The sequence below is a fragment of the Myotis lucifugus genome, unplaced genomic scaffold, assembly GCF_000147115.1.
Source record: "Myotis lucifugus unplaced genomic scaffold, Myoluc2.0 scaffold_200, whole genome shotgun sequence".
NCBI classification, from domain to species: domain Eukaryota; kingdom Metazoa; phylum Chordata; class Mammalia; order Chiroptera; family Vespertilionidae; genus Myotis; species Myotis lucifugus.
The window spans coordinates 18,072-30,108 of NW_005871248.1; the positions used below are offsets into that span (position 1 = coordinate 18,072).

General features: G+C 37.2%; 1 protein-coding gene across 4 annotated transcripts in view; it reads left to right on the forward strand.

Annotated features, from left to right (window-relative positions):
• The first annotated feature begins 54 nt into the window (after window positions 1–54).
• THOC1 (THO complex 1) overlaps window positions 55–12,037 on the forward strand; it is a 31,071-nt gene continuing 19,088 nt past the window's right edge. The window contains exons 1-10 of one of the 4 annotated variants that reach the window (XM_023761162.1): window positions 79–179; window positions 1,807–1,922; window positions 2,607–2,680; window positions 2,773–2,833; window positions 4,033–4,099; window positions 8,515–8,612; window positions 8,975–9,093; window positions 9,522–9,570; window positions 9,967–10,062; window positions 10,779–10,861. In XM_023761162.1, coding sequence (XP_023616930.1) covers window positions 8,594–8,612; window positions 8,975–9,093; window positions 9,522–9,570; window positions 9,967–10,062; window positions 10,779–10,861 — 366 coding nt within the window. In that variant the 5' untranslated portion in view covers window positions 79–179; window positions 1,807–1,922; window positions 2,607–2,680; ... (1 more) ...; window positions 4,033–4,099; window positions 8,515–8,593. Of the gene's footprint in view, window positions 180–1,806; window positions 1,923–2,606; window positions 2,681–2,772; window positions 2,834–4,032; window positions 4,100–8,514; window positions 8,656–8,974; window positions 9,094–9,521; window positions 9,571–9,966; window positions 10,063–10,778; window positions 10,862–12,037 lie in introns of those variants that run through there. The other 3 variants (XM_023761164.1, XM_006097383.3, XM_023761165.1) reach the window with 3 other exon arrangements.

Genomic DNA, 12,037 nt, shown 5'->3' on the forward strand with positions numbered 1-12,037 from the left:
CAGCCGCCCCGCCCTCGGCTCGCGGGCCGCTCTAGCTCGCACACGGAGCCGGCCGTCTCGCTGCTCCCGCCCCGACGTCATCGGCCTGCGCCGCAGCGCGGTGGCGGGCACGCGCAGCCGAGAAGATGTCTCCGACGCCGCCGCTCTTCAGTTTACCCGAAGCGCGGACGCGGTTTACGGTGAGCGGGCGGCAGGCGGGTGGGAGCTGGGCCGGGCGCTGCTCTTCGCCCTCCTCTCCCTGAGATTATTGGGATTTGACCCCGGGGTGAAGGGGGGTACGCCGCAGCGTAGGCTTCCGACCCCGTCGGGGGCTGGGAGCGGGGGGACGCGCCTTACCTGCCTCTTCTGCACCTTTGCTGCCCGCTTCGGCCACCCCGCCGGCCGGACCCAGGACCCCGGGTTCCGGGCGCCCAGCGGGAAGGGCTCCTCTGCGGACGGAGACCCGCACGGTCCAGCTCCTCCGCGGCGCACGCTGAGCCGGACCTGTGTCTCGGGAACTGGGAGGGATGCTGCTGGGAGGCGAGGGCCGCAGCGGCTTTAACCCAAAGGCTGGCTCCCGCCCCGCCTCCTCGCTGCCAGGTGGTCCCGGCCGCTGACTCAGCACCTTTAACCCTCCGCACCTGTAACCCTCCGCATCCCCCTCCTCGGGGAGGGATGGAGAGAGGCTCAGGGGGAAAGGAAGCGTGGCCAGAGGTCATCTTATTCTCACACGTTGGGGAAGAGTAATTTTCGCATTGGAGAAACAGCTTATGTGAGCTTATGTAACTCTTAACACTGTTCATTAGACTAACTTTTACGATCCCTCGTAGATGAGGTAGAAACTGAGACAAACCTCCCTCATCCGCCCCCCACCCCCAAAAGTGAAGTGATTTACTAAAGTGGTGGTTTTTTTCCTGGTTTCAAACCCAGTCCTACTCTTTTTATGTTGTTCATACATCCCCAGCATGAAAAATCCTGTTTGACTGAATTTGTCTTTAGCGTTTGCGCCAGTGTTTCAAGGCATGATTTAACTACTTAGGTATTTAACAATGCCTGTGTACTTACAGCGATGCCAGAATGATCATTCTATGAAAGGAAATTGATTTTTTTTTTTTTGTAGTAAGAATTTTTCTTGTGTGCAGGTTATTATTACTTCTTTACCATATGGTATGGGGTTTGTTTCTTTTTACCAGCGTAGATCTTGTTTATGTCATCAGGAATATTTTCTTTCTGTGCATTTTGCTCTAATCTCTGGTGCTTTGACTAATTCTGCTAAGACTAATTGTTAGGAATATCCAAGGTCATCACAGTAGCCCTGGAAAGGACCACTGAATTGGAGATCGTCTCTAGGATAGTGCTTCTTCAGCCTCGGTGTGTGGTGGGATCACCTACAGCAGTGGTTCTCAACCTTGGCTGCACATTAGAATCACCTGGGGATCTTTGTAAAATCCTGATTTCTGGGCCTCATCCTCCGGAAATTCTGTTTCTTTGTTATGGGGTGGGGTCACAACATTAGTAACAAAGAAACATTTCCGGAGAATGAGGCCCAGAAATCTGGATTTTAAAAAGATTCCCAGGTGATTCTAATGTGCAGCCAAGGTTGAGAACCACTGATAGAACAACCCTCGTATTTAACTGGTGAGGAAAATGAAGCATTAAGGGATTTGACCAAGATGACAGCCTGATCTTGGCAGAGTCAGGAATGGACATTTCCAGTATAAATCTAATTCCTGTGAGGTTAATACGATGACTTTTTAAGTGTATGTGAATTTTCACAGAAGGAATGACTTGGCAATATTTTTGTCTTTAAATTATGACTACTTGAAGACAATCAGCAGGTATGTATTCAGTGTTTACTGTAGTGAGAGACTGCTGAGTAAGCTACCTACAGATGACAGGACTTGAGATGGGTCCTGAAGAATGGATAGAATTTGCTTGGACAGGTGGGAAAAACAACATGAATGCCTGAATACACTAGAGTGCACTTGATAGAAAATTGTGGGGGGAAATGGCTAGACCTTAGTGGAGACTTGTGTTAGGAGGAGTAGGAAGTAAGACTGGATAGATTAAATGGGATATCATAGGACCTTGAGAGGAGAGATAAAACTTCAAAACCAGAATCTGTAAATAAGGAGCCATTGGAGACTTTAAAAATAAACAGAATAGCCCTAGCCGGTTTGGCTCAGTGGATAGAGCCTGCGGACTGAAGGGTCCCAGGGTCGATTCCGGTCAAGGGCATGTACCTTGGTTGGGGCACATCCCCAGTAGGGGTTGTGCAGGAGGCAGCTGATTGATGTTTCTAACTCTCTATCCCTCTCCCTCCCTGTAAAAAAATCAATAAAATATATTTTAAAATAAATAGAATATTCTCATGAATGTAGTATTTAAAGAGATGATAGGAAGGAAAAACTGGAATGAGAAAATCAATCTAGAAAGATCTTGCCAGGTTTAAAGTAATGAGAGTCTATCAGAAGTGGCATTTGAATAAGAATTACTGATAGAATGACTGATAGGTAATTTTTCCCAGTTACAAACATTTTTTAGTTAGACATATTACTAATGAATGACATGTTTTTCAGTAAATAAGCAAAAATCTTTTCAATTATTTGCTATTTTTATTTTTCTAGAAGTCTACCAGAGAAGCTCTGAACAACAAAAATATCAAGTCATTGTTGAATACCTTCAGCCAGTTACCTGGAAGGTAAGGCATTGATATCCCTAAAATACATTGCCTAAATCTTTATACTTACCCTGAGCTGTTTTAAAAATGCAGGTATCTTTTGTTTTTAATAGTGAAAATGAAAAAAAATGTACCCTTGACCAAGCTTTCAGAGGTGTTCTAGAAGAAGAAATTGTAAGTATAATTTTATTAAGATTTTGCTGGCAAATTAATTAGGTCATTTAAAATTTGCTTTTATTCTTAGAATGAATATTTAAATATGATTGCTTTTTCTAGAGTGAGCTTGCTACTTTGTGAAAGCTGCCTTGATAATAGTATAGGAGTAATGTAATAATTAAGGCTTTTGGCAGCACAGGTGCAGTATAAGGGTTTGGTTTAATAGATGAAGAGAGCCTTCTCCAGGTGAATAGTATGGGAGAAGTTGATACTAGGTCTTCCTGAGCAAGAACTGGGATTTGAAGTTAGGTCTCTCATTTTGCTGTATGGACAGTGTGACACATTTTGTAGTTGCACAAGAAGTCCAGTCCAAGAATGTTCAGCATGGGAACTGGGTTCCATGCTCTCATTTTCTTATGTCATCCTTCTCATCAACATAAAAGAATAACTAGCGCTTGTTTAACTTCAGTTGATAAATTTACTCTAAATATGAAAAATCTGAATTTATTTAACATTAGTGAATAATAAAAGAAAAAGTTTCAAAAGTTTATTCTTGGTTAAGTGAAGGTTAGGTCCCAAGAAGGTAGATCTTTTTCTTGTGGCAATAATAGTGTCCTTTTCTGCATCAAAATTCACTCTTTCCTCTTCTTCAGACCTACTCATTTACCTTTTGTGAGGCACCAGGCACCTTACTTTGCTTTTCTGGGCCTCAGTTTCTTTGTATGAAGGCAAATGACATTCTTTCAAAGTTGTTGTGTAAAATGACAGTTAATGAACACACAATAAATGCTGGATTTTATGATGTTATCAAACCTAGGTACTGCTTCCCTTCTATTAAAACCTTCCCTCAGACATATTGATGTACCAGTACAATTCATTCCTCTGGCTCTGCCTTTGCCTTTGATTGAGTTATGGCATCAGCACTTCTGTGCTTGATTAGCTTACAGGCTTAATCATGCTAATGAAACCATTTTTGTAAGACCATTGGATTTTAAGTGAATTGCCTGTTTATTATTTACTTAATATACTTCTAGATTAGTAATTCTGTTACTACCCATTTTTTGTATTTTCATCTGAAAAATAATTTTATCTTCTATAAGAAATAGCTGTATCCCATATTTGTGATAATCAGTTTTATGTCAGGGTATGTTTTTATTGTTAGCAAATTAGTCTGAACTCTGGCTCCTAAATTAAATTGTTTTCTCCTCTGTTGGTAGATAAATCACTCATCGTGTGAAAATGTTTTAGCTATTATTTCTCTTGCTATTGGGGGAGTAACTGAAGGTAAGTATGGGTTTTATTTTTTAAGTAATCTGGGACACGATATGCTTTATTTAAAACTTATTCTCAGCCCTGGCCAGGTTGTTCAGTTGGTTGGAGCATCATCCCATATGCCAAAAGGTTTCAGGTTTGATTCCCGGTCAGAGCACATACCTAGGTTGCAGGTTTGATCCCCAGTAGCTCAGGGGCATATGGAAGGCAACCGATCCATATTTCTCTCACATTGATGTCTGTCTCTGTCTGTTTCTCCTTCCCTCCCTCTCTCCCTTCCTTTCTTCCTCTCTCTCTCTAAAATCAGTAAACATATCCTCTAGTGAGGGTTAAAAACAAACATATTCATCCCATACCTCTCCATCTATCTGATACTGTTCATTTTTCAAATTCCGCTTACCACCTTTACCAAGAAGTTAGACCAATGAAAGTAGCTCACCTTTATTTTTCATCTCTAGTATGTAGCACACATTTTAGTACTTTCTTTGTTCTCCAGTTGTTTCATTCACTCGTTAAATACTGTATTTTTCCGTGTATAAGATGCTATTTTTTTCTAAAATCGTTAAACTGAAAATCGAGGGGCGTCATACATGGAAGTCAGCCGAGGAGGGGTATATAGCTGCCCATACCTTGTCAAACAGGCTTCCTCCAATCATGAGCCTTATTGTTACCGACATCAGCTGATGCCGTAATTGGAGGTGGAGTGAAGACAGATGCAACAGGGACCGAGTTCTGAGCCCATAAAGATGTCAAAAAATAAAAAGATAAATACCTATAAGCAGTTGTCTTGCTCTGAAAAATTCAAACTAAATGTAATCAGCTGTGCAAAAGAGCATGGCAATAGAGCTGCAGAGAGACAATTTGGACTGCCTCCCACTGAGTGTATGATCAGACAGTAGAGAAAACAGGAAGAGCAACTCCTTAGGATGCCAAAAAAGGAGAAGGCCCTAAGAGGAAAACCAACAAAATGTTTAAAATACTGATTTCTTAATTTTGGATTGGAAAACCTAGGGGGCGTCTTATATATGGAAAAATAAGGTATTTTCTGAGCATCTACTATGTGCCTGGTACTAAGCTAGGACTTGGAGATTCAGTGGTGAATAAAACATTCTCTGACTGCAAGGAGCCTAGTAGCTAATGGAGGAAACAGTGTAAATGTCTTACTGTGGTGTAATTACTGCGGTTGAAGTAGGAATGAAATCTGGTTGAAATACTCGAAACTTCAGTGTCTAAAGGAATCAGGAAGGTCTTAGAAAGGAAGCTGTCGCATGAGAGCTGGGAAGTGAGGAATGATGAATTTGTCAGGCAGAAACAGATGGGATAGTTATATGTAAGGGCCCACTTCAGCATGGCTGAAGAACTGCAGCAGGGGAGTGAGAGGATGAGGAACACAGTAAGGAGAGACACAGGAAGCATAAGTTACTGTCTTCTGTGAAGTGCTTTGTATACCAGGCTAAAGAGGAGCTATGGACGAAGAGTTGGGTTGGGAGAGACTGCTGGCAGGGAAAACTAGATAGGGGACTCAAAATGGGACAGTGGCAGGGGAGGTAGTTTCAGGAGATTTTTTTTAAAAGGCTTAGTAAGTATACAGTGCCTAATACATAGGAGCTCGTTAAATATTTACAGAAAGAAGCAATGAAAAAATAGTTGATTGGCACTCTTTAACTGATCTGGTTAAAATTTTTCTTTAATTTAGGTAATTTATGTGAAATGCCTTTTAATGTATAAAGCATTAGTCACATTATTATTTTGATATTTATTCCTACAAAAACTGGAATATACATGGTGAAAGTGACCTAGTGTAGTGGCAAGCTATTTTGTGAACTCAGCATAATTCTTAAATTCTGACTTTTCATATTAAACTTTTATATAAAATGCTTATTTATTCACTTATTCATTCAGCATACTTTAGTGAGTTCTAAAATGGAGTGTTCCTTGCCTAGCTCCTCTCAGTTAGCAGCATCTACTTAGTTCATTGAGTACATTGATATGTTACTCTTGTAGACTAGAAACGTTTTTAACACTGGAAGTTGTACAAAGTCTATATTTAGAACTTTTACTTTATTTGAGAAAGGTGAGGACTTATGACTTTAGTTAAACTGTAAATAAATGCTTTTTTAATTTTAGTTTGACGGGGAAAATTCCTCTTTGAAAGAGAATATAGTATTGTTTATGTATGTGACACATTTTCAAATTGTCCATAGTTTATTAAATTCAACTCAGCAAATATTTATTGAGTTTCTGGTCAGTGTCAGACACTTTTATTAATATATACAAAATTGCCTACCCTTTGAAAACTCATAGGACACATAAGATTAACAGGATATAATAAGTGTTATAATTTATGTCCAGTGTACTTCAGAAACAGATGAGGTGGGCTGCTTAAAGGTATAAGGGTTTTTGTTGTTTTCGTTTAGATCAGCGGTTCTCAACCTGTGGGTCTCGACCCTTCACAGGGGTCACCTAAGACCATCGGAAAACACATATATAATTACATATTGTTTTTGTGATTAATCACTATGCTTTAATTATGTTCAATTTGTAACAATGAAAATACATCCTGTATATCAGATATTTACATTACGATTCATAACAGTAGCAAAATTACAGTTATGAAGTAGCAACGAAAATAATTTTATGGTTGGGGGTCACCACAACATGAGGAACTGTATTGAAGGGTCGCAGCATTAGGAAGGTTGAGAACCACTGGCTTAGATACACTGTATACTCTATACAGTGGGGGCCTTGACTTACGAGTGTCCCGACTAACGAGTTTTTCGAGATACCTGCCATCTCTCGGCCGATTTTTTGCTTTGAGTTGCGAGCTAAAATTCGGGTTACGAGCCAGCTTCAGATACCCCACTGCTAGCTGGCGCAGCGAATGTCACAGTGAACACCACAACATCAGCCCAGCATCACGTGTCTCACTCGTTCACAATTGATTTGACATACGAGTAATTTGATTTACGAGCTCCGTCACGGAACTAATTAAACTCGTAAGTCAAGGCCCCACTGTATTTTGAAAGATTAAGTAAGAATTTACCACATGGTAGGAGGAGGACTATTTAGTCAGAAAAGGCATTGTAAACAAAATCATGGAAGTATGAACATAGCAAGTTGTTTAGGAACTAAGAAGAGGGTATCTATCTGTGGCCAAGGTTAAAGTGAATCAAAGAGGCCCATGTAGAGGCTGGGACACAGGTTGTGAAAGTTCTGGGGGATCATGTATATAACCCACCTCATCAGAATAACCAGAGATCTTTATTTTAAATTGAGTTTTACTGAATCAGAATCTTACAGGAATCTTAAGTTCTATAATTATCAAATGTGAGTTAAGTTATGCCAAACTACACTGCAATTAAGGGCAGGGAGTATGCCCTTCAAATCTCTTGGATGTACAGGGCATACATATAGTATTACAGAATCTAAGTGTTAAGGGACTTGAGAGGTCATCTAGTCCAGTCTCATCTCTGGCTTCCTGCCTTCCCTCTATAACAGTGGTTCTCAACCTTGGCTGCACATTAGGATCACCTGGGAATCTTTTTAAAATCCTGATTTCTGGGCCTCATCCTCCGGAAATTCTGTTTCTTTGTTAGTAATGTTGTGGCCCCACCCCATAAGAAAGATTCTAATGTGCAGCCAAGGTTGAGAACCACTACTCTATAACATCCCTGGCAGTCTCTACACTCATTGATGGAGCTAAGTATTTTATTTCTGTTAGGTAGTTTTGATTATCAGATTTCCCCTGTATTGAGTTGAAATCTGCTGCCTTATGCCACCCACTGACTCTAGGCAGTATCCCTCACGTCACATTCCAGATGTGATCTTACCAGTGCACAGCAGAGCTGGAAATACTGCCTTCTTTTTCTGAATATACTATATTAAGGCATTGTGTTGGGCTTACAGTAATATTTATTTTATCTATTTTTATTTTATTTATTTTACATGCCATGCTTAGGTGGCTACTCTCTTAAACATTTAACAAGTGTTAGTAATTATATTACCTTAAAATAGAAGACAGAAATAGCAGAGAGATAAAAGTATTTTTAGCTAGACTAAATGACCTTTTCTTAAAATAATTTATTGCTTTACTTTAACAATGTTGAATTTAGAAATAAACAACTTTACTGTTCTGTCCCCTAAAACAATACGTACTATTGTTTTAAATGTTCAATAATAATTGAAATCAATATCAAACCTTATCTTTTTAAAAATAATCTTTTCAAGTCTCAAAGACACTTTAGCAACATTGCAGAACAGTTAGAAATGAGAAAAAGTAAAAATACTAGTCACAATTCCTCTACATTAAAAACTACCATTCATTTTGGTATGTGGTTTTAGTTTTGCTAGTCTTTTAAAATTTTTATTGTTGTAACCATAGTATACATACAGTTTTGAATCCTGCCTTTTTCACTTAATTATTCCAGGTTATAGTGACCATAACCACCATTTTTAATTGGCTGCATTATATTCTTTTGAATACCTTAGTGGTGAAGAAAACAGACTATGAAGCCAGACTTCCTGGGTTCGTATCCCAGCTCTACCACTTACTGGCTCTATGATCTTGGGCAAGTTATTTAACTTCTCTGTATCTCAGTTTTACCATTCTGTAAACTGGAGAGAATAATATCTACCTAATAGGGTTAAATGTGTTAATGTGCCTGACATATAGTAAATGCTCTAGACGTCTTATCATCATTATTGAGTGCACATACCAAAACTTAAGTATGTCCTGTTTGGGGACTTTTAGGTTCCTCTCATTTCTTGTCTGTTAAAGACTTTTTAGGATTGACAAAGTGTACCTTTAAGATATTCTTCAGAGTGATTTTCATGTGCTGTTTTATTCAATAGTATTTTAAACTTTTTTCCCTTCAATTTGGCATAAAGGTATTTGCACCGCGTCTACACCTTTTGTATTGTTGGGAGATGTTTTGGATTGTCTCCCTTTGGATCAATGTGACACAATATTCACTTTTGTGGAAAAAAATGTTGCTACTTGGAAATCAGTAAGTGCCTTAGATTCTTTTTCTACTAACATTATCTTTCTATTGATCCAGAATTGTGAGGGTAGATTTTATTGCTTGTATTTCTAATACTGCTAATTGCTAAAAAGTTTGTTCCTATGAAAGAATTATGTATTCTGTTCTCTTGGGAGAGGCAAGTAAGAGTCATTTATGGAGAAAAAGTTGAAGTACTTAGTAATAACAACTTGAAAATGTATGCTTTCACATGTTTAAAACTGTGTTTTGGTATCATGTTTTATATAAGAAAATATTTTTATTTCATTGAAAACGTTATTTGCCTAGAAAAAGCAAAAGTGGCATAGTAGATTCTCAGCGCATGTTAGTATTCTTTAATATTTTACTTCCTGTGACTTACTGAAGGATGTGCAGCAACTTCTGAACTATAGTAATTATTTCTGTCTTAATTTCAGAATACATTCTATTCTGCTGGGAAAAATTATTTACTACGTATGTGCAATGGTAGGTAATTCAGTGGTAAATGATTGTTTTTTAATATGTAAATATGGCCAGAAAAGCAGGTGGTTCAATTAACCACAAGTAATAAAATTTATTAAATAGACTAGCATCTTCATTTTTAAATAAATCTGATTTATTAAAACTGATCAATGACTTTAAATTAAATTGTTTCTGTTGTGTATTGAAAAAAAAAGGTAAAGCTTATCTTGCCCATGTTAAACTTATTTTATTTCTAATTGTTTTTATTTCTAATTGTTGCATTTTTGTGACAGTTTCTACCCCCATCTTAACAACTGCTGCTTTAGGAAAATACTCTTAACAAACTGATTAAAAACTTGGGTATGAATGTTAAAGAAGAATGATCTCTTCTATGTAACCTTTATTTCCATATATTATTAGATCTCTTAAGAAGATTATCAAAATCCCAGAACACAGTTTTTTGTGGACGAATTCAACTCTTTTTGGCCAGGCTTTTCCCTTTATCTGAGAAATCTGGTAAGCTTTTTTACATTAAACATGCTTTGCAGGAAAGTCTTTTCCAGTTTTTAATGGATTAGAATCTGTCATGATAACAAGAAATGATTCTAACATAACAAGAGACACCATTGTTGCTCTTATCACTTAGGAAATTCCAAGCAATTTGAGAGCTGTGAGCCAGGAACTGAGGATGAAAACCAGATATATTTCTTATAAATCACAGAATCACACTGTCTCTCTCTCTGTATATATATTTTTCAATAACCCACAGCAAAAGATTATACTAATATTCTGAGTTTATCTGCCACCAGTAGACCTGCTTATGTATAACTTCTTTCTCTGAGAGTGAGAAACCTGGCTCATTAACTACAATATATTTCCCATAAATACTGTTATACACTCTCACTGTTTGATTAATACAATTTTTTATCTATGATTCAGCAAAATTATAAATTGCTACATAATGCATTATATAAAATTGTTCTTAAATATTCATGAATAATAAGGATCAACTATATTGTATGTAGAATTCTGTGTGCTCTAAAGGCATCTTTAAGAAATGAATTTTAAAACAATTTGAACATACAAGTGTGGTGTTGTTTTAAACTTGAGCTTTTTCTTAATTATGGATTTATTCTTGTATATGTTTTAGTTATATGACAAACTTACATTCTTAAAAGTTTAGGTGTTCGGTGGATTTGCTGTGAAATCTTTTTTTTTTTTTTTTTTAATAGGTCTTAATTTGCAGAGTCAGTTTAATCTGGAAAATGTCACTGTTTTCAATACCAATGAGCAGGAAAGCACCTTGGGTCAGAAGGTGAGGCTGTTATGAAATCTCACAGAACATGTTTATGTTTGTTATTGAAGTAGCTTATGAATGGGTCTTCTAAGTCATCAAAAATTTAAAAACCTTTATTTCCAATTTATAGAAATAATATGTATTCTCTGTTAAAAATGCAAATAAAATAGAAATATTTAAAATAGTATAGCTACCCCATAATCCAAGGCCCAAAAGATAACCACTCTTAACATTCTCTGTCTAACCTCGTAAGACTTTTTGTATAAATGTAGTTTTATTCCAAAAATGACGTCACACACTACATACTGTTCTGAAATTCACTTTCTTCTTTTCAAGTAGTAAAAAAAATGGATGCATTTTTGCATCAGTATGTTTATATGTATATCAGTGTTCATGGCTTTTGATAAATCTTTTGATGTATAACAATCCTGACAGTGGCATTTAGATAATGTCTAAAAGTGAAAAATTGTTTACAGCATTATAGTGAATAATACTGCTATATTATACAGGTGTATCTGTAAGATAAAGTTTAATAAGTGAAATTGCTATGTCTAAATAATACATATATCAGATTTTGATGGATGTTGCCCAGTTACTTACTCAAAGAGGGTTTAATCATTGATACTGTCACCAGTGGCACATAGAGAATGCCTGCCCATTTTCGCACAACCTCACAGCAATCCTGGGAATTACCAACTTTTAAAAATCTTTGCTTAATTGTTGTGTACTTAAAAAGTAAGTCGTCTTTATTTTAACTTATTTCCTTGGTTAATAAAATCGAGGAACTTACTGTTTGTTGATTGGAATTTACTTCTGTGCTGGTTTGAAGCCTTGAGGAAGAGAATTGCCTATTTTTGCCATTTGCCCAATTTACTGTGAAATGTCTTTTTCTTACTGATGTGTAAAAACTCATTATATAGAATATTTTATATAGAATATTAATTCATTGCCTACCATATGTTGATAGAATTTTTCTCAGTTTATACTTTTACTTGTAACTTTATGGAGTCTTTGCTGTATAGAACTTTTTTATTTGGTTATAATATTAACATTTGTTGGTCTTTGTTTTATTATTTCTGGCCTTGTGTCATGCTTAAAGCTTCTCCTCCATAAGATTCAACCCCTTTGTTTTCTTCTGGTGCATTTAAGGTTTTGTTGCTTCCTTTTAACCCAGAAGACATACTAGAGTTTAAA